Source organism: Drosophila elegans, unplaced genomic scaffold (assembly GCF_018152505.1).
Source record: "Drosophila elegans isolate 14027-0461.03 unplaced genomic scaffold, ASM1815250v1 contig_476, whole genome shotgun sequence".
Lineage (NCBI taxonomy): Eukaryota > Metazoa > Arthropoda > Insecta > Diptera > Drosophilidae > Drosophila > Drosophila elegans.
Genome location: NW_024545863.1, coordinates 9,325,915 through 9,343,954, shown reverse-complemented (window position 1 = coordinate 9,343,954; position 18,040 = coordinate 9,325,915). Strand labels below are relative to the sequence as shown.

Here is an 18,040-nt window from a genome sequence, read left to right as displayed (position 1 = left end):
CTTTCTTGAGTTTACCATGAAGACGAAAAAAATGATCTTAATCTTCCTTCTTTCTGGTCAAAAGGTCTCAAAAATGAAAACAAAAATCGACTTATGAAAATATATTTTTTTGCTTAAACACACTGCATTAAAAAAATGCAATACAAATTTTCGCAAGTTAACGTTTACTGGGTTTCAAAGACCTTTGCAAAACAAATACATAATTTCATCCAGATAAAAACTATTAAAAAAATGAACCAAAGGCTAAATTTCTAGAATTGTTTAAATATTCATTGTCAAAATAACCGATCGAGGTTATTGTACATGTGGTAACAGTTCTATGCAAAGCATTTCTCGACAGCATTAGCAGGTTGTTGACTATTTCTGTTTTGTTTTTTTTTTTTTGTTCCAGTGGCCTCTCCTATTGGAAGTTACTGAAATCCGTTTTCAGCTTGATTGTGGGCTTTTGTGGCTTGGCCAGCAGACTTCTCTGCGCCTCGGTTGCCTTTTGGGCACTATTTATCGACTGCTGTTGACTGCGTATGGCCGCTTCCAGTTTGTGGCGCAGTTCCGGTGTCTTGGCCATCAGCGCCTTGAACTCCTGCGGATATTTGGGTCCGATTTTCAGCAGCCACTGCAGCGCCTGGTCGTGCAACTGTCTTTGGTACTTGGGCAGCGTCCTAAGTCTACTCGGCTCTGCCAGGAATCCAATGAGAACAGGCACCAGCAGCGTCAGCATTTGTATGTCTGTTAAGAGGAGGCGAAGTATATTTTATTAATTAATTCAACTTAATTCCGGAGACATATAGGTAACAACCATTCACAGACCCATCCACATACACCTTCTTACAACTTACATGCAACATTTAAAGCGTGATCTTTTGTGTCATTTAAAACTAGTCGTTTAGCTATTCTATGAAATTGGTGCATTGAAAAACATCGAGTGTGCAACATACGATGCACTTCAAAACTACAAGACAGTACAAGCATCATAAATTAAAAGATTTCTTGAATGAGCAAGGGTTGATTAATGTATTTCTTAAATTATCATCATGGGTAGTAGTAACTAACAACGTGTGTTCAAAAATTCATAAAGGCAAAATTATTAATTAAACGTTTTACTGTCTTATATTTCTAAAATGCCATTTAACATGAAACGTGAATGTCTTCTATTTACCTTGTAGCAAGTTCATGTTTCCTAACGGTTGGTTATTTGTAATTTTTTGAAACAAGTGTTTTGTAAATGATTTGTGAGTTGATTAAAATAGAAGACAGAGAAAAGAGCAAATATATAATAATGTATATTCTTGTTATGTTTTTTTTTTTTAGAAATGTGCAGTTCCTATAATATGTTTTTAAATACATTTTTTGGCCGGGTTCGAAGAGACATTTCAAGAAAACGGATTGAAATGGGAGCAGCGCAGTACAAAATGCAAAGACTATTTATTTTTTAAGGAGGAAAAGGGAGATTGTTAACTAGAAAGGCGGTAAAAACTTGTATCGCGTTCCGATTTTAAACACACTTTATTTTAAAAAAGGGTACTCCTGTTTAAAATTGATTTGTTTGGGCCAATGTAGAACAAAATAAATAAATTTAAGAGGATTAATTTGTTGTATACCCTCAAAGGCTATCACAGGAGTACCCCGGAACTCAAAGTAAGACAATACAAGGTTGCAATATACCCATCTACTTACGATGCTGTGGCTCTGACAAGTCGATAAGCTGTTCCACGGTGACGATGCTCTCCAGAGTGACCTGCAGTTCCAGCTCGCTTGTGGGCAGCTTGCTGGCCTCTGCATACAAGGACTCGATCATCCGTGGAGCGAGTGCGTGGATGTAGGGAGTGGCCGTCTTCAGCTCCGCCCGCGCGAAGATCGATCGAGTAGTCTCGATGCAGCGCAATTTCACGGAGAGATGTTCCGACTGCAGGCACTGCCGGAAGTGATTGATGCAGGGATATTGCAGCGAGGGCGTGGCCACTACGGAGGCGGGCGTGTGTAGGATAAAAACAGTGATTGCCAGCAGCATGGTGACCTCATCGACTCTCCTCTCCTCGTTATCGCCGGCCGTTTTGGTCAGATCCACAATAGTGGCCAGGGCACTCTGAAGCAACTGTTGCCACTCCTCCGTTGTGTCCTCCACTTTGCCCCACTTGTGAACGCACACGGATCGCAGGCACTGCAGGGCAGCCTTCATCGCACTTGTATTCGCCAGTATGGTACTATCTATAGCCGACTTGTTGGCGATTTCCTTAACAATACTGGTTGTCATATAGAGGACGGTGGGCAGAATGGCTAGGGCACCTTTGGGAGTACACAGATCCAATAGCTGTTCGACGCACTGCAGACCGCTGGCCACCAGCAGGCCGTTGTCATCGCCCAGCACCGAGAAGAAGGAGGATCCTGTGGCCATTTTGGCGTAGGCAAAGTCCAACTGCAGACCGGAGCCACCACCGGAACCTTGCCGCGTGGGGTTCATGCTTGGTATTTGGCGGACAAACAGGCAAAGACAAACCTCCAGAACGGCGTAGACATGGGAACTTCCTGGCTGCATGGAGTCATCTTCCCCCAGCCGCTCTCCATCCTTTCCATCTTCCGAATTGGCATTATCGTCCCGTTTCCTCTCCAAATCTTCCCTTGCAGCGCGAATCGTTTGCTTTAGTATCTCCACGCACAGCAGTTGCACCAGCAACTCGTCTCTTGTGAGAATCTGTCTGTGCAGAACGTGACAGAGCTCAATGGTAAGGGCTCGATCCTTGACCAACTGCTTCCTGGCCCAATCCGAATCGAAAATGCTGTGCAACGAGCGTAGGCAACTCACAATGTTTCTGGGCCTCTCCGAACTTCTCATGCTGCAAAGGGCCTCCATGCAAATGCCGAAAATCATGTGGAAGCGGTCTGCCGACAGAGAGCCATGGGTTATCTGGTTATTGTTCGATTCCGCTGCAGTTTCTCTTGTGTCTTGATGGCGGGCAAAGCCCTCATCCCGCAGCCACAAGGCGGAGGCGTAGAGGATTGGGGGCCAACTGGTCATATAATGTGGTTTCGAGGAGTTTATCGTATCCGTGGTGTAAAAGGCACCGCCGTCGTGGGGGAGCTGCGATTGGAACTCCGAGGGTAGCAGCAGCAAGGCGTGATCCTTCATGGCACTTAGCCAATGCGTGGATAGATTTTGGAGCTCTGGCTGCACCAGTCCCAGCAGACTCTCTCCGCGACTATCGGGAACATCCTGATCAGCATCTAGATTGGTAAGGGGTTGCAGGCCAGACTGTTGAGCTTGGAGATTCAGGAGGGAGGCGGGAGCATTTCCGTTTCCCAACATGGCCACAATGTAGACCTCCGCCCAGGCCTTGAGGATGCTTAGCTTCTCCAGCGTGGCCATCGATTCATTGTACAACTGAGTGCTGTTGGTCTTGGAAGAGAGCTTACTGAGGGAACTCACTAGCAACTGGTGAACTCGTCTCAGATCTCCAATATCGTGAGCTACTCCCGAGCCTATCCAAGCGGAACAAACTTCACAGGCGGCTGCCGTGACATGGGATGGCGTATCCGGAGCAAACGCCGGACGCAAAGCGGCCCCCACTTGAGCCTGAAACTGCTCCAACAGTAGATGGCCAGGGAACTCCGGCTCTGGAACGTTGGCAAATCTATCAATGATCTCCTGCAGCGTGCGCAAACCTTCTAGTCTCAGTTGATCCGAATCCGATGTGGCGGCCATGAAGGACATTCGAATAAGTTCCGCCAAATGTAGGATGAGATAATCCCCGCGGGAGCGTATCAGTTGCTGCTCCTTTGCCTGCAGCAGGTCAAAGTGCACGGAGCTGGCAGCTTCGCAACTAGCGATGATGCGCCTCACGCATTGGGCGGCAAAAACACGTGTGGGCCACCTCGGCTGCACTGCCGGATGGGTGGAAGTGTTTTCCTCGGCTCGGTACTCTGTTACATCATCGGCATACTCCTCCTCCTCGTCGTCCTCTTCGTCTTGATCTCCGCCGGCATCCTTTCCCTTGCCCTGTTCACCGGCAGTGGGATCATCATTGAGTCCACCCTCAACAGCCACGGTTAGAACATTCTTGCAAAGACTCAACCAGGAGCTGAGATTATCCGCAGCCAGCATTTGTAGCATTGAAGTGAGCGTGTCGTGGATGTTTCTCAGCATCTCGGCATCGGTTTCGGTGTCAAGCAGGGAAAAGAGCAATCCTGGCAGTCCGTACTCCGTGAGTATCAAGTCCGGAAACTGCTCAGCGTTGATGGTTAGCGCTAGGTCACACACTTCCTTCGCTTCGCGATGGGCCAACTGGCGGAGACAGGAAACGGAGGCCTTTCGCAGTATGAAATAGTTGCAGGCCAGCATTCCGACCAGCGTGGGCACCAGCTCCTCCAGTTGAAGGGATTTGGTGGCAAACAGATGAAGCTGCTGCAGACAACCAATGGCCTCGGCTTGGACGAGGGGATCGGCGTGGGCTTGAAGAAGAGCCGCTGAGCAGAGGAAGGATCCTCTCATGCTGGCCACTGCTCCACCTCCTCCTTGTAGTTCCGGTCCCACGGTTGTGATCAAAGCATTCACTACGCGTCCCACACACTGATGCACGTCCACGTGGGCATGGGGCACGGTGAGAAGGAGTTTCAAGCACAGCGTCAACGTGGCCTCCACATACCCGCGGAACATGGGTCCTCCAGAGTCGGCAATTTGGGCCAAAGCATAGAGCGACCAAGCCTGCACCACGGGCGATGCACTGTCCTGGCCCAAGGCAAGCAGGATGGACACACTGGTGCTCAGATGCTGCGACGAGCCCATGCCACCCACATAGCGATGCAAGCAGCCCAGAGCGTGCGAATGTCCCGTCCTTGTGACCACATCCCTTGCCGATTTCAGTTTATCAAAGCTATTTTGGGCCAGTTCCGCGGTGAAATGCGAATCTCCCACCACCTGGGCCAATCTTCCCAAAGCTTCTCCAGCCGCACATCGAATGGTGGAGTTGGCACTTGTCAACGAAGCAACTACCAAGGCCGTGGCACTCTTTCTGACATCCTCTTGGCCCAGACTCGTCTTGCTATCCGTCAGATTCTTCAGGGCACAAAGCAGAGCCGTGAATATGTTCATTTGGACTGCCTCCTGGCGACTACTCTTCGCCTGCCGGATGCACTCTGCGAAATGCTCCAGCATCTGAAGCCTGTGCTTGTTCGCCACCTTGGGGAAGATGGTTCCGTAGAGAGTCACTGCCATGTCGATCACTGCCACTCCGAGAGGCAAAGGTCCCGGGCACTGTTGCGACTTGCTGATCAGCTGGATGTTTATGGTTCCACCGCCACTGCTTCCACTAGAGGATGTAGCCGATGCAGGGCCTCCAGAGCTGGATCCGCCCACTTGGGTGGCCCAGCTGGGACGGTAGAGGCAGCAGGAATCATGCTCCAAGGCGCCCGATCCCGCGGCGCTATTGGGTTGCAGCTAAAGAGATTAAGTTGAATGTAGTAACTCAGCAAAAACAATGTATCTCAAGAAAGGTATTAACGATAAGCTACAATCGCAGTGAGCATGCAATACAAAACTAGAAAGGAAGTAAACTGCGGCAAGCCGAAGTTCATATACCCTTGCAGCTATTGCAAAAATTAAACATTCTTGAAGACATTAAAATTATGATTTATTTGCGTATAAGCTTAAAAACATTAAAGCTATGATGATTTGCAGCTTCAATTATAAGATAGTTATTTTGTATATTTTTATTATTTCTATGGGATCTATATGATACAGCTCCCGATTTTGATAAAATTTAAACCGTAATTCTAAAATATTTAACCATTACTACAAGTCGAAGAAATAAAAAAAAAATTTAAAAACAGCAAACTTATAATTTTTTTCTATTTATTTTTCCGATTGTTCCTTTGGGAGCTATATGCTATAGTCGTCCGATCCGGCTCGTTCCGACATTTATACTATCTGCAATAGAAAGACAACTTTTGGAAAAGTTTCATGCAGATAGCTTTAAAACTGAGAGACTAGTTTGCGTAGAAACAGATAAACAGACGGACGGACAGGCGGACATGGCTAGATCGATTCTCCTAGTGCTGCTGATCAATAATATATATACTCTATAGGGTCGGAAACGTCTCCTTCACTGCGTTGCAAAATTCTTATACCCTCTGAAAGAGTATATAAATTAAAGTTAAAAAAAATTTCTTACAATTTCTTTGACCGCAAATTGTACAATACAATATACTTTTAAGCTGAGGCCTGATTAACTGCGTTTAACCTACTAAAAACATGAATTGGTTCTACGCATTTTTAAATAAAAAGTTTTACTTACAAAATTAAAAGCGTGCAATTAACCTAGAAATTACTTTTAATAAAATCGTTCTTTATCTTTTCCAATTATAATCTCACAAAGATAAATAAAACCGTGCTCATGCAAATTAAGATCAAACAAGAATAGAAACAAACTTCGACAAGCCAACTTTAATATACCCTCGCAGCTTTTACAACAAAAATTATATATTTCAATTGCATATATGTTTAAAAACAATGAACTTTTCGATCGTATATTCGTAACTCGAAATTAGTATATATATATATAGTTGCAAAGTTATGACTCAAGTTAATATACCAAAGGGTCTACCAATTATATTTTGTTTCTAGACTCAAAACTTTCAGCGATTATTGCACTCCACTTACATGCTCGCCATCGACTTTGCGATTGGGCTCCATCTTTGGGAATGCATAATGATAAAAGAAGGGTGGAAAAGATAGTAGAGGGATTTACGGATAGATACACACACACATATTGCCAGGTACTAATTATACTGCTAAATTGACAACCCACCTGATCCTCGATGGTGCGATGGTTAGTTTCCTGCAGCCAGGTGCCCAGGATGATGGAATCGTCGCCGTGGCAGAGCGTCCGAAGCAGCGAGTTCGTGGTGTTCGCCGCGTTGTCCGAAAGTGTGAACTCCGAGACGAGCATGCGAAGGAGATGCGTATAGGAGGCCTCCAGGGCATTGGCCGGCAGCAGAGTCAGAGTCTCGAAGAGACGCAGACGCACCATGGCCGCCGGAGCCTTCAGCTGGGTGCCAAAGCTCTTCAGGACTGGAGCCAAGCTGGAGAAGAGAAAGCATAATGTCATCAAAGGATGTATAATCAGGTTTAAAGAATTTATATCTTTCTTGACAACATAGGTGTTACAGACGCTGCTACTTACTTGACCAACATGGCCAGGGCGCTCTCAATAGGTGTGAGCAGCCGCTTGGTTATGTCCTCGTTGAGCAGATCTGGGCAATTGAGCAGAAAGCTGTGCATCACGGACAGCGCTCCGGCTCTGCCCTCCAGAGTGACCTGCCAGGTGAAGGCATCGCCACGCGCCTTCTCCGACTCCAGCTCCTTGTTGGAGCGCGGAAAAGAGTTCCGCCATAGGAGCAGCATCCGCGGCAGGAGGCCCTTGACCACCGGCGATCCCAGGGTCATAATGGCTCCGATCAATAGCCAACCGGCCTGGGTGCGATGCAGCGACATGCGGCTATTCTGGGAAGCAGATCGCAGCAGTTCCTCCGCACAGTTGAACACGACCTTGCCTTTGGTGTGGGGTATGCCCAACGGCGAGTACCGAACGCTTCCCAAAATGGCCGCCAAAGCGCAGCTATAGCCGGCCACTGCTTCTGGCAAGGATCGCATCTGCTCGATGGCCTCCACAAAGCGATCGATCAGCGGCGTGATCTGTCCAGGCACCGCCACACAGGCACAACGCAGACACCAGGCGGCAGCCAAACGGGCAGCAGCACAAGGATGCACCAGAACGGCACAGGTGGCGTCGATCGCTTGCAGGGACTGATCGCCCAGCAAGTTCTGGGCGGTGGTACCCAATCCGATGAGCAGAGAACTCAATTCCTGCAGCGCACACACCAGCAGGTGCTGACTAAAGAGCGTCTCCTGGTTGGAATCCTTGGCATTCTCGGGATTAAAGTCAATGGAGTTCATCTGTTTGGCCACCAGATGGACGAGCTCCTTGCAGGCGGCGCTCTGCGCCTTCTCTCCCAGCATCTTGCCAATCGTGGAGCGGAGTATAAAGTTGATGCACTTGCGCGAGTACACCGCATCCACGTGCGAACAGGCTGCCTTGGGATTGGCCACCAGATCCAGAACATGTGCCAGAAAAGTGCTCAACTGTCGCTCCAGCCAGACGCTGCCCATGAATTGCACGAAGATCACATAGGCATGGGTTACACCCACGCGCACTTCCCTATTGACTCCTGAGCTGCCTTTGATGATCTCTCCGGTGCCCTTGAGAAAAGAGGCTCCTCCTCTCAAGAAACCCGACATCAGGATGCCTAGTGCTTCATCCAGGGAAACCAGACGTTGAGTAGCTCCCTTGGCCGCCTGTATGGCCAGCACTTGGCCCTGTTTCTTCTTGCCGTTCGCTGCCTCGGCCAATTGCTGGGTGTAGGCCAGTAATGTACCCAGTAACTGAGCCACCGCACAACGCACTTCGTAATTGCTGCCGTCGAAGGCACGGAAACATAGGGTTCCTAGGCTCTCCAGCTCCGTCTGGTAGAGAAACGGCGCACTGTAGATCATCTTGAGGACGCAGCGGGCGGCGGCAACTCGAACGGCCATCACTCGGTCCAGCAGGCAATGCTTGGCCGCCTTGTAAATGTCCTTGTGCACGTTGGCGATGGCGGTACCCATGCCGGCGCTCACCTTCTCCAAAGTGTGCATGATTTCAATCCGCGTTTGCGACTCCGCGTTGCGCAACGTGCGAATGAGGATCTGTACCGTGTCCTCGTAGGTGCGGCCCATCATCCGACCCAGCTTCTCGTACATCGAACCCAGCACGCAGATGGCGGCGCTAAGGGACGAGAATAAGTTAAAATTGTTAAATAACAAACAAGAAAGGAAGCAAACTTCGGCAAGCCGAAGTTCATATACCCTTGCAGCTATTGAAAAAATTAAATATTCTTGAAAACATTAAAATTATGATTGACTTGCGTGTATGTTTAAAAACATTAAAGCTATTATGATTTGCAGCTCAATTATTAGATAGTTCCTGAAGCAGCTACTGTATATGACATCCTTTTACGATTTTAATAGAATTAAAAGCGTAATTCTGAACTGTCAAATTATGAATTAATCATAAAGAGTTTCTAAAAAAAATTACAAAATAAAAAAAAATTTATTAGATAGCAGATAGCTTTAAAACTGAGTGACTAGTAAACGGACGGACATGGCTAGATCGACTCTCCTAGTGATGCCGATCAAGAATATATATACTTTATAGGGTCGGAGATGTCTTCTTCATTGCGTTGCAAACTGCTGACCGAAATTATAATACCTTCTGCAAGGGTATAAAAACACAAACTACTCACAGCTTGGTGGGCAGGTAGCTGGGCGAGTCATCCTTGTTCTTCAGGATGTCGTTGCAAGCGTTGACAGTGTCGAAGAGCATGAAGGTGTCACCGACGGAGAAGAGCGTGGCCAGGGCGCTGGCAATGAGCTTGCGAATAGGCGGACCCGGGGCACCCTGGATTCGTTCCGAAAGCTGCTGGACCAACTTCTTCTGACTGGCTTTGATCTCCGCCTTGGACACCAGGGGCAGAGCCTTCTCCAAGTACCGCAGCCATTCCAGTTCGAATACCGGCCGCTTGTGTTCGGGCAGTTGCTTGAGAGCTTCCTCATTGAGGGTCAAAGTGTGGGCGAGCTCCATTTCGGATGATAACTCCTCCTCGGTGCCCGAATGTCCCCTCGCGGATGAGGGGGCCAGTGGGTCGCTGTTTATAAACGATCTGGAAAAGAGAGCGAAAAAAACACAAAATAATTGACGGAATGTTTCATTAATTAAAGCTCAACATATAATATACAGTGACGAACTTAATTATTGGCACAGTTGGCATGTCTGACTTTAACATTGCTTTTCTCCACTAAAAACTAAGATATAAATTTAAAACAAATTTTATTCATGTATAAAAAAAATGAAAAGACATTCAACCTATTACGGTTCTGAGGACACTGCACGAAGCTTACTGCAAAAGCCGCGTTGCAAGAAGAAAACCATTTATTTCCAAAGTCAACCAGCAGAAGCGTTTAGCCTTTGAGTAAGCCAACAGACATTTGGAACAATGTTATCATCTCCGATGAAAGTAAATTTAAAATTTTTCAATCTGATGGCCGCCAATCAGGAACTCCGTAAAGAGAACCTTGCTATGTTATGTCTGTTAAACATGGTGGTGGTTAAGTATGCCAATAATTTTTATAATTTTAATTTTTATAATTACCAGAAATGTGATACAAGAATGAAGTAAAGTTTGTTTTGTTGTAAGTTTATTGATATATATGAATTAATTTATTTAATTAAATTGTTTTGATTAAATATCTTAGTTTTTAGTGGAGAAAAACTATGTTAATGTCAGCCACGTCAACTGTGCCAATAATTAAGTTCGTCACTGTATGTGTTTGGGGATGCTCGGAAAACGACTTTGACCTTGTCATTTGATTCTACTAATGATGACAGCTGCATTATCGACTAAAAGTTAATAACATTTCTGGCTTTATTTAAAATATTTTAATTTCCGAATCCCTAATAGGGCTTTAAATGTATGACTACTACTATATTATTAGATTGAATGTTACACGATTCAACTGAGTATAAAGAAATAAAGGGGGTCAACGAGAAAGGGGCCGAGCTATTGTGTGGAAAAGCATGACTCGTTCGATGACGACGGTGATGACCATTAAGAAGTCAACCCAAAAACATTTTTAATATTATACATATATCGAAATCGTTCAAACGGAAGCTGCATATTCACCACCCCCCACAACCGCCCTACTTTGATAAGTGCTGAAAAGAGCTGTGGCATTGGGCTTAATAGCAGCGCCCATTCACACAGATGGCGGCAAAGTCAATGGAAGCCAAATTATAAGTCCCTTGCCCTAATAAAATAGTGTTAAAAGCCATAGGAGGTTCGCTGTGTATCAACACATTGTTAAAAAAAAACATTTAAAGTGCAAGACTCTTTCTTGCACACTCCACACTCGTTTAAGGCTCGTTTTCTCTAAAATTAGGCCTTGAATTGACAAAAAGTATGGAAATTTGCAGAATAAAACTGTTAGCTTATATTGAAAACGAGAAAACGGGCGTCAAAATCGAGTTTTTTAAATGGTTTTGAATGGGAATCTCCTGTTAAACAAGAGGTTATGTACAGTTAAGAAAAAAAATTACGAGCTACCTGACTATTAGCACTAACCATACAAGTGCTAATAGGTATTCGTAACTCAGCTAGCAAACTTCAAGCTAAATAGTCCCTCAGAAAACAATCGCTAAGAGCGTGGAGCACAGATCTTTCACGACGATATAAGCGACCGCCACGGCCCTATCTAATGAGCATAGGATAGTTTTTGGCGGCAAAGCAGTGGCAGATCCAATAACTTCTAAAATAATAGATCTATTTTGTGTCTACCGATAAATATTGCCGAAAAAATACACAACGTCTAATAACTAAGGTCTAAGAAGTTTTAAAGTGACATGACAGTCCTAGGCGTGGCCCAGATTTGTAATAAACATGCGCTGCGTTAGAATTATTCGAATCTGCATGTCAAATCCGAAATCCCTAGCTATAATTGTTTTTGAGATTTCGATACGCACAGGCAGACGGACAGACAGAAGTACATGGCTAGATCTACTCGACTATTGATCTTGATCAAAAATATATATACTTTATGGGTTCGGAAACTACCTGTTTATAATAACCTAACATAATTTTCAACGAATACAATATACCTGTTTAATCTGCTGAATGTTCAGCAGTTCATAGATTCATATGTTTCGGGAACACCAGAAAACGAGATGCAGTAATATTCGTTTTATTGGCGGCAAATTTAATTTCGCGTTCTCTTCTTCATTTTTTCTGTTTGTTTACTTTTTGGTTTTTTTAAATACCTTTATTATTTTTTTAGCATTTAAAGGAACAAATTTATTCATTTTACCTTTGCAGAGAGTATTGTAAATACAGTCTAAAGTTTCAAACACTGTAGACATTATAAAAGTATATATATTCTTGATCAGCATCACTAGGAGAGTCTATCTAGCAGCCTTGCAGTTTCTACCACAATTAGCTTCTCAGTTTTGAATCCATCTGCAGAAAATGTTCTTATCAAATAGCTCCCATTGGAACAATCTCGAAAATAAATACACTTTTTAAATGTTTCCGTTCCTACACAGGAATTTTTTATTTCAGCGTGACAAATCGGAATATTTAAAAAGTGTAATAATTTAGTTGAATGCTTATTTATTTTTCGTCACAAAATCAGGTATCAGATATTTTATATGTTAAAGGTGCGATCGTCTGGTCTTAAAGAAAATTAATATTTGAATAACTTTGTTGTTTTCAAACAATTTTTAAATGTTGTATTTTTTAAATATACCAAAAAAGTAAATTCTGCCTCTTATACACTTATGAACGCTGAATAATAATTTACAAATAGGTTTGAAAAGTGTATTCAAATGTCGTGAGTCTAAAGATGATTTCATGCTTTTTGTGGAAATACTTGTTTCTCAAGATAACATATGTGCAGTTTCCTATGACTAATCGCCTGACTTTGAAGGGTATCCCGAGCCTTAGGAGTTATGGCCGTCAAGGGGCTTCGGTTTGTAGCAGCTCTTTCCATCTGCTTCTTTGTTGTCTTTTGGCTTTGATTGCGGTTTGTGCCTCAAATGGCATGTGCGACATGTTGCACATAAGTAACTTTTTTCCCAGTGAATGATTCCCCAGTATTATGTTTAAAAACAGCTAACATAAATAGTCATAATACAATTAGCTTAAAAATGTAACGTTTCAAATTAATATTTTATTATTTGCGATACGTTAACATTTACAAGCGATATTAAATATTCACCAAAAGAATCCTACTAAGAGGCAGTTACACAATGATGTTTAATAGTAAAAGCCTTTTTCATATAGCAATCCACTTCATTTTAAGATTCTTTTCTTCAGTGCTATTATTTTGTCCGGAGTTGTACACACATGCAACGCGAAAATAATCCTTTGACGTGAGGACACCGAACGGTCTGCAGACTCGGGTTACATAAGACGCGGTCGGGCTGCTGCGTTTTTCTTTAGCCCATTAACCGGCCCGCAAAAGAAAAACAAGTAAAACCTGTAAGGGGCACCAAACCAGAAACCAGACACCAGACGCCAAGAACCTTCCCGTGGACTATGAAGTACTAGGGTGACCGATGGGTGGTGATTTCTCGGTGGTGGGTTGACTTTTCTCCTTGCGCCTTTTATGCACCCAGCCAATGTTTTGTTAGTGTCTGCAATTACCTGCGCGCCTCGGATATAACTTTGAGCAGAAATTGCGGCGTGCGTGCAAAGTTTATGTTTTCCATTGTTGTGTTTGTAGTAACTTCACATTTCCAGAAAACTTTCTTCGCCTTTTCTTTCGCCAATCTGCAGCAGCCTGCAACTTTCACAGAAATCGATAACTTTTCCTCAACAGCACTTTCAGGCAAAGTCTTTAGCTACCCCGAATGGTAGTTTTTTGCAATCAATTTCAATTATGCAGTTCAATTTGCAAAAATGTGTCACTTAAAATAACGGAAATTGCTAAAAAAAAAAAAAAAAAAAAACTAAATTAAAGAACATTACAAGCGGAACTTGGATGAAGAAGCAGAGCCAGAGCCGCTTACACTTGCTACGCGCACCGAGTACAAAAACAAAATGAAATCAAAGGAAAAAGCTGGCGAAACGAAAAGCCACCAAGTGGAATAGTGTGCTCTTTTTATACCCTTACAGAGGATGAGTGTACTTTAGTTTCCGTCACGGACTTGCAAAAACTTAATTATATTTTATAAACTTTTAAAAACTATAATTAAAAAAAAGGCAAACAAACTAATTTTTTTTAATTGCATTTTTTATATTTAAGGGTATTCCAGTTTAAATACGTTTTTTATTTACAAAGGCAAACAATATATTTATTATTTAATTAATCGAAAACATGCTTGTAACAATAACTTCACTGTTTTTTGTTTAATTTTACAAACATATTTTATATATATTATTTGTTCTTAATTAGATAGTAACGCAAGAGTATACAACTTTTGAGTTAGGTGCGTCGTGATTATAAATGAGAGAGCAGAGAATCAAAGAGCACTAGGGAAAAGCAACCCGCAGAGTGGCGAAGAGCGTAAGTGTCAGCGAAGAGTAACCAAGAGGGAGGTTGAAGCATGGTTAGAGAGTATAAGTGGGTGGCAAGAGAGGGAGAGTTGAGCTGATGCAACAAAAAAAAAGTGGCATAGGCAGCAACAATTGCAGCCGGCTGCCATGTTATTGATAACACATTAACACCTATGTATACCCCCGCAAAACAATAAACTGTGACAATGTGTCAGTTAAGTTACTTGACCAACATGGGGTTAAGGAGCAAGTGGATGCGAATGTCCAAAGTCCTGTTTCCTTTGTCTTATGAGGCCATTTTCCTAGACACTTCAGGCAGCAAAAGAATTGCCTAGCTGTTATAGTTAGCCACATATGCATATGCAATTTTTAATTGCTTATACATTTGGAAATTTAAAAAGCTTATAATTCAAATTACAGCAAAATCTATAGGGCAAACACAATTTGTACACATACAAAAATACTCGGAGCACATAAATAATACATTATAAACTAACATATTTTTTATATTTTTTCTTTAGCTTTTTTGCTTAATTTATTTATTTTGTATATGAAATTAAAAACGACGATGTGATCCCATCTTTATATATTATTTGCAAGCATGAATTGTGTTTACTCTAGTATTGTGGTACCCCAGTTTTAATTGGGAACTTTTAAAACGCTACGTCCAACCGCCTTATTTTAATGTAATTAGTATAAACGTACTGCTGAATTTGTGTTCAAATAATCCTTGAATTACCCTGAGGAAAAATAAAACAATGTTAGATTTAACTGTTTACAAAGCAATTTTTGATTAAAAAAAAAATGTTAATAGATTAATGATCTAAATACTGTGTTTCTTCTTCTGTGTTTTTCGATGCTACATATATTTTAGGCAGAGCACGGTTAGTTTAATGTATTCATTGTTGTATTTTAGAAGTATCCCCATAACGCTTAGTAATTTAACTAATCTTGTTCGAATATAATAATTGATTTTGGGTTAAGCATAATTTTACAGACGTTTCGAAACTAAAAAGTATATTGACATTTAAATTGTTTTGTATTGAACTTTATTTATTTTACTACGATATGGTCTTTTGTTTTTTACTAACCTAACGAACATTTAAAGATGAGGGGCGGTGGCACTACTTTTGTTTTGACCGCAACTGTATTTAAGTTTATACCAAAATTAAAAACCCTCTGCAAATTAAAAAGCGTTACTTGTATTTGTCACTAAGGTTTCCAACACAGAATTTTTAAAGAAATAATTCTGGCTTGTTTCCTTTACCTTAGTTTCAATCAAAAGATTATTGACTGAATCAAGATATCGAATTAATCATGGTACACACAAATTAGATAAATTGGTCCCTCGACTTTATTTCGGCTTATCTAGGAGCTTAAGGTAGAAACTGCATACTGGGAATAAAGGCCAATGCTTTGGAGGTGGCGCTATTGGGGTTACCCAGATCTTTGACGATTCCCTGGACGCGGGCCACAACGTCACTTCGCTGGACATCGCCCCGGTCCAGCATCCTTTGGAAAAGCGTATACAATTGCCTGGCCGAAGAAGCCTGTGACAACTCATGGAGCTGCTCCAGGAGATCCTCAGAATATCCCTCGTACTTGCTTAGGTTGGCCGCCTTGGCATCGCGCTTCAGGAGATCGTAAACCAACAGGAAATCCACATAGGGCTTAGTGGGTGGAACCCTCTTTTTGCCTGCTATCGAGGCGCTACTCCACCGGTCCATGGCGGACTCAAAGTCAAAGGCAGCCCTTCCGTAATTATCGTCGTATAGCCGCAAAAAGTTATCCAGTGACTCTACGTCATTGGTAAAATCGTCGTGTTCGCTTTGAATATCACGGATCAGAGACAAAGGCAACTTGTCAAAGTCCACATCATCTCCGATTTCTTCAAAAACTGAATGGCCTTCGAACGCCTTTTCCGGTTTGGAAGTTGGGGAGAAAATACCCGGGCGATGCGGCAAAGTGGGTGGCGATGTTGGTCTCTCGGTTGAGGAAGTTCTATGTGGTGTCTCCCACCAACTTGGCGGTTGCCACCAGCCTGAGCCGGAACCTAATGTTCCACCCGGTCTCCTCGTCGTAGTGCTCTTCATTCTTGTGGGCAACGCTGTGGATGGCAGGGGATTCGCCGATGTAGATTGCACTCCTTCATTCGCACTGAAAGGTGGTTCCACTGTCGTGCTGGACAGTGGCTCATACTGAAGCAGATCTATAAAGTATGCCAATGCTTGCATGGAGGCGGGCAGATAGCTGGTCAGTAGGTTAGCCGGCGTCACTGGAGCCACCAGGCAACCTACTAGTATCACCACCAAAACCAACAGTGGACAAAGCGATAACCCACTGCGCATTTCTTGCTTTTCGAACTTTCTTCTGGCGAGAACGGTTTGCTCTGGGAGAATGGAGGCACTCAACTGAACCGACTCTTCCCAGCAGCCAGCGAGCATCTGTAGTTGGCTCTGTATCTGTCTTTGTCCCCGTATCTGTATCTGGTTTCCAAAATGGATGACAGTGGTCTCGGTTGTAGTTTATACACTACCAGAGGGCTTTGCAAGAGATTTCAAAGCTTAAAGGGAAATTACCGGGGTCTGTGGTTTGATATTTCATTTGTATAAGCTCTATATTTCAAAGCTTAGTAGATTATAAAACAGTGAAATAACGGGGTATTTAAAGGAAACATTTTTAAAGAATATTTTATTTTATATTTTTGTATTAACTCATAAAATAAAATGTTTATATAATTGAGTTTAAAAACTGTTCGATTTTAAAAATTAGTTAATTATAAATGACTAAGCCAAAGAAAATTATAGAAATACTGGTAAAAGTTTAGTTTTGTAAGGATTGTGTCCTGTTGAGCCTTATGATCACTTCAATCAAAAACCTTTCTAACCAAAAATGTCCATACATAAATTAAGGAAATATATTTTCGAATTACATTTGTTATAGAAATTTTAATTTTGTATTATTTTTGATTGAAGTGAGTATAAGGTATTTAAAGCCTCGGGTTTTAAGTTCTTTTTTTTCCTGGAGGTTTTGGCAAACTTGTTGAGTGGAGAGGCCAGCGACCGCGATCGCGCCTTGTTGCGTAAATTTTGTAACCGTCGACGATCGGAGGAGGGAATGTTGTTCTTGGAAAGAGTGAAAGATGTTTCGTTGCCAAAAAATAACCTGTTTGCTCATAAATATGCAAACGGAACACAAACACAGGCACAAAACCGACGGGACAGCACATTAACCAGAATCTGGGTGCTTTATTCATTTGGGCAGAGTAAAAAGGAAAATATAAAGAAATGCAGGTTTAAAATGCACTTCCTTACGATACATTTTTAGAGCCACTGGTGACCGTTATTGATTAATAAGGAGAGTGGGAGCGCAAAAAACATCCCGGCAAACAGCTGGAGAGGAGAGAGAGAGAAAAACAAAGAGAGGAAAAGAGCATAAGTTCTACCTGTGAAGCATTAACCTGTTGTTGTTATTGTGTTTGTTGGCTAGAAGAGTTTTCGCTTTTTTTAAGTAAATTGGAGCAAGGTAAACGGGTCAGCATAACGGGTTTCTTCTAGTTTTTTGGCGCAGACACAACGGTCTGACACACGTTTAACTAATCTTTTTGCATTTCCGCATGCACAATAACAAGCAGAGGCGGCGGCCAATTAGCACAGTCATGTGTATTTGTTGACGCGTCAAAACACACACACACGCATGTAACAATTTTCACAGGAACACTCCCACACCCAAACGGCCCCATGCAAATGTTTGCTCTGCTATCAATTCGCGGGCGTATCAGCCACAACTCACCGTTTCACTTGGTGCACTAACAGGTTTACCCTTCAAATCGCACTCTTCACATGGTTATTGCTTTCAGTTGACAAAGTAAATTGCGTTTTTCACGAATTTTCACTGCGTTTGTGAT

General features: G+C 42.9%; 2 protein-coding genes across 6 annotated transcripts; both read right to left on the bottom strand.

Moving 5' to 3' along the window:
• Positions 1 to 86: 86 nt before the first annotated feature.
• LOC108141049 (HEAT repeat-containing protein 5B) lies at positions 87 to 18,038 on the bottom strand. Of its 5 annotated transcripts, none has more exons than XM_017264196.2 (8): positions 17,926 to 18,038; positions 9,331 to 9,747; positions 7,173 to 8,813; positions 6,798 to 7,071; positions 6,650 to 6,682; positions 1,675 to 5,428; positions 1,157 to 1,177; positions 87 to 726 (listed from the first exon to the last, which is right to left on the bottom strand). In XM_017264196.2, the coding sequence occupies exons 2-8, from the start codon at positions 9,666 to 9,668 to the stop codon at positions 401 to 403; spliced, it is 6,387 nt and encodes a 2,128-aa protein (XP_017119685.1). In that variant the 5' UTR covers positions 9,669 to 9,747; positions 17,926 to 18,038; the 3' UTR covers positions 87 to 400. The 5 variants fall into 5 exon arrangements, with proteins under 5 accessions (XP_017119685.1, XP_017119681.1, XP_017119683.1 ...); XM_017264192.2 differs by lacking the exon at positions 17,926 to 18,038 and adding an exon at positions 13,282 to 13,610; XM_017264194.2 differs by lacking the exons at positions 6,650 to 6,682; positions 17,926 to 18,038 and adding an exon at positions 13,282 to 13,607.
• LOC108141051 lies at positions 15,465 to 16,677 on the bottom strand. The gene has a single exon (XM_017264198.2). It carries the CDS (start codon positions 16,575 to 16,577, stop codon positions 15,510 to 15,512), a length of 1,068 nt encoding a protein of 355 aa, XP_017119687.1. The 5' UTR covers positions 16,578 to 16,677; the 3' UTR covers positions 15,465 to 15,509.
• Positions 18,039 to 18,040: the final 2 nt, after the last annotated feature.

What these genes read in the sequence shown, in the direction of transcription:
- LOC108141049 (XM_017264192.2), bottom strand. Translation starts at nt 13,346, where the DNA reads ATGGAAAACATAAACTTTGCACGCACGCCGCAATTTCTGCTCAAAGTT. An exon ending in GTTATATCCGAGGCGCGCAG is followed by an intron (nt 9,748 to 13,281) that starts GTAATTGCAGAC and finishes TCTCTTTTCCAG; the next exon opens with ATCGTTTATAAACAGCGACC. An exon ending in AAACATGAACTTGCTACAAG is followed by an intron (nt 727 to 1,156) that starts GTAAATAGAAGA and finishes TCCTCTTAACAG; the next exon opens with ACATACAAATGCTGACGCTG.
- LOC108141051 (XM_017264198.2), bottom strand. Translation starts at nt 16,577, where the DNA reads ATGCTCGCTGGCTGCTGGGAAGAGTCGGTTCAGTTGAGTGCCTCCATT.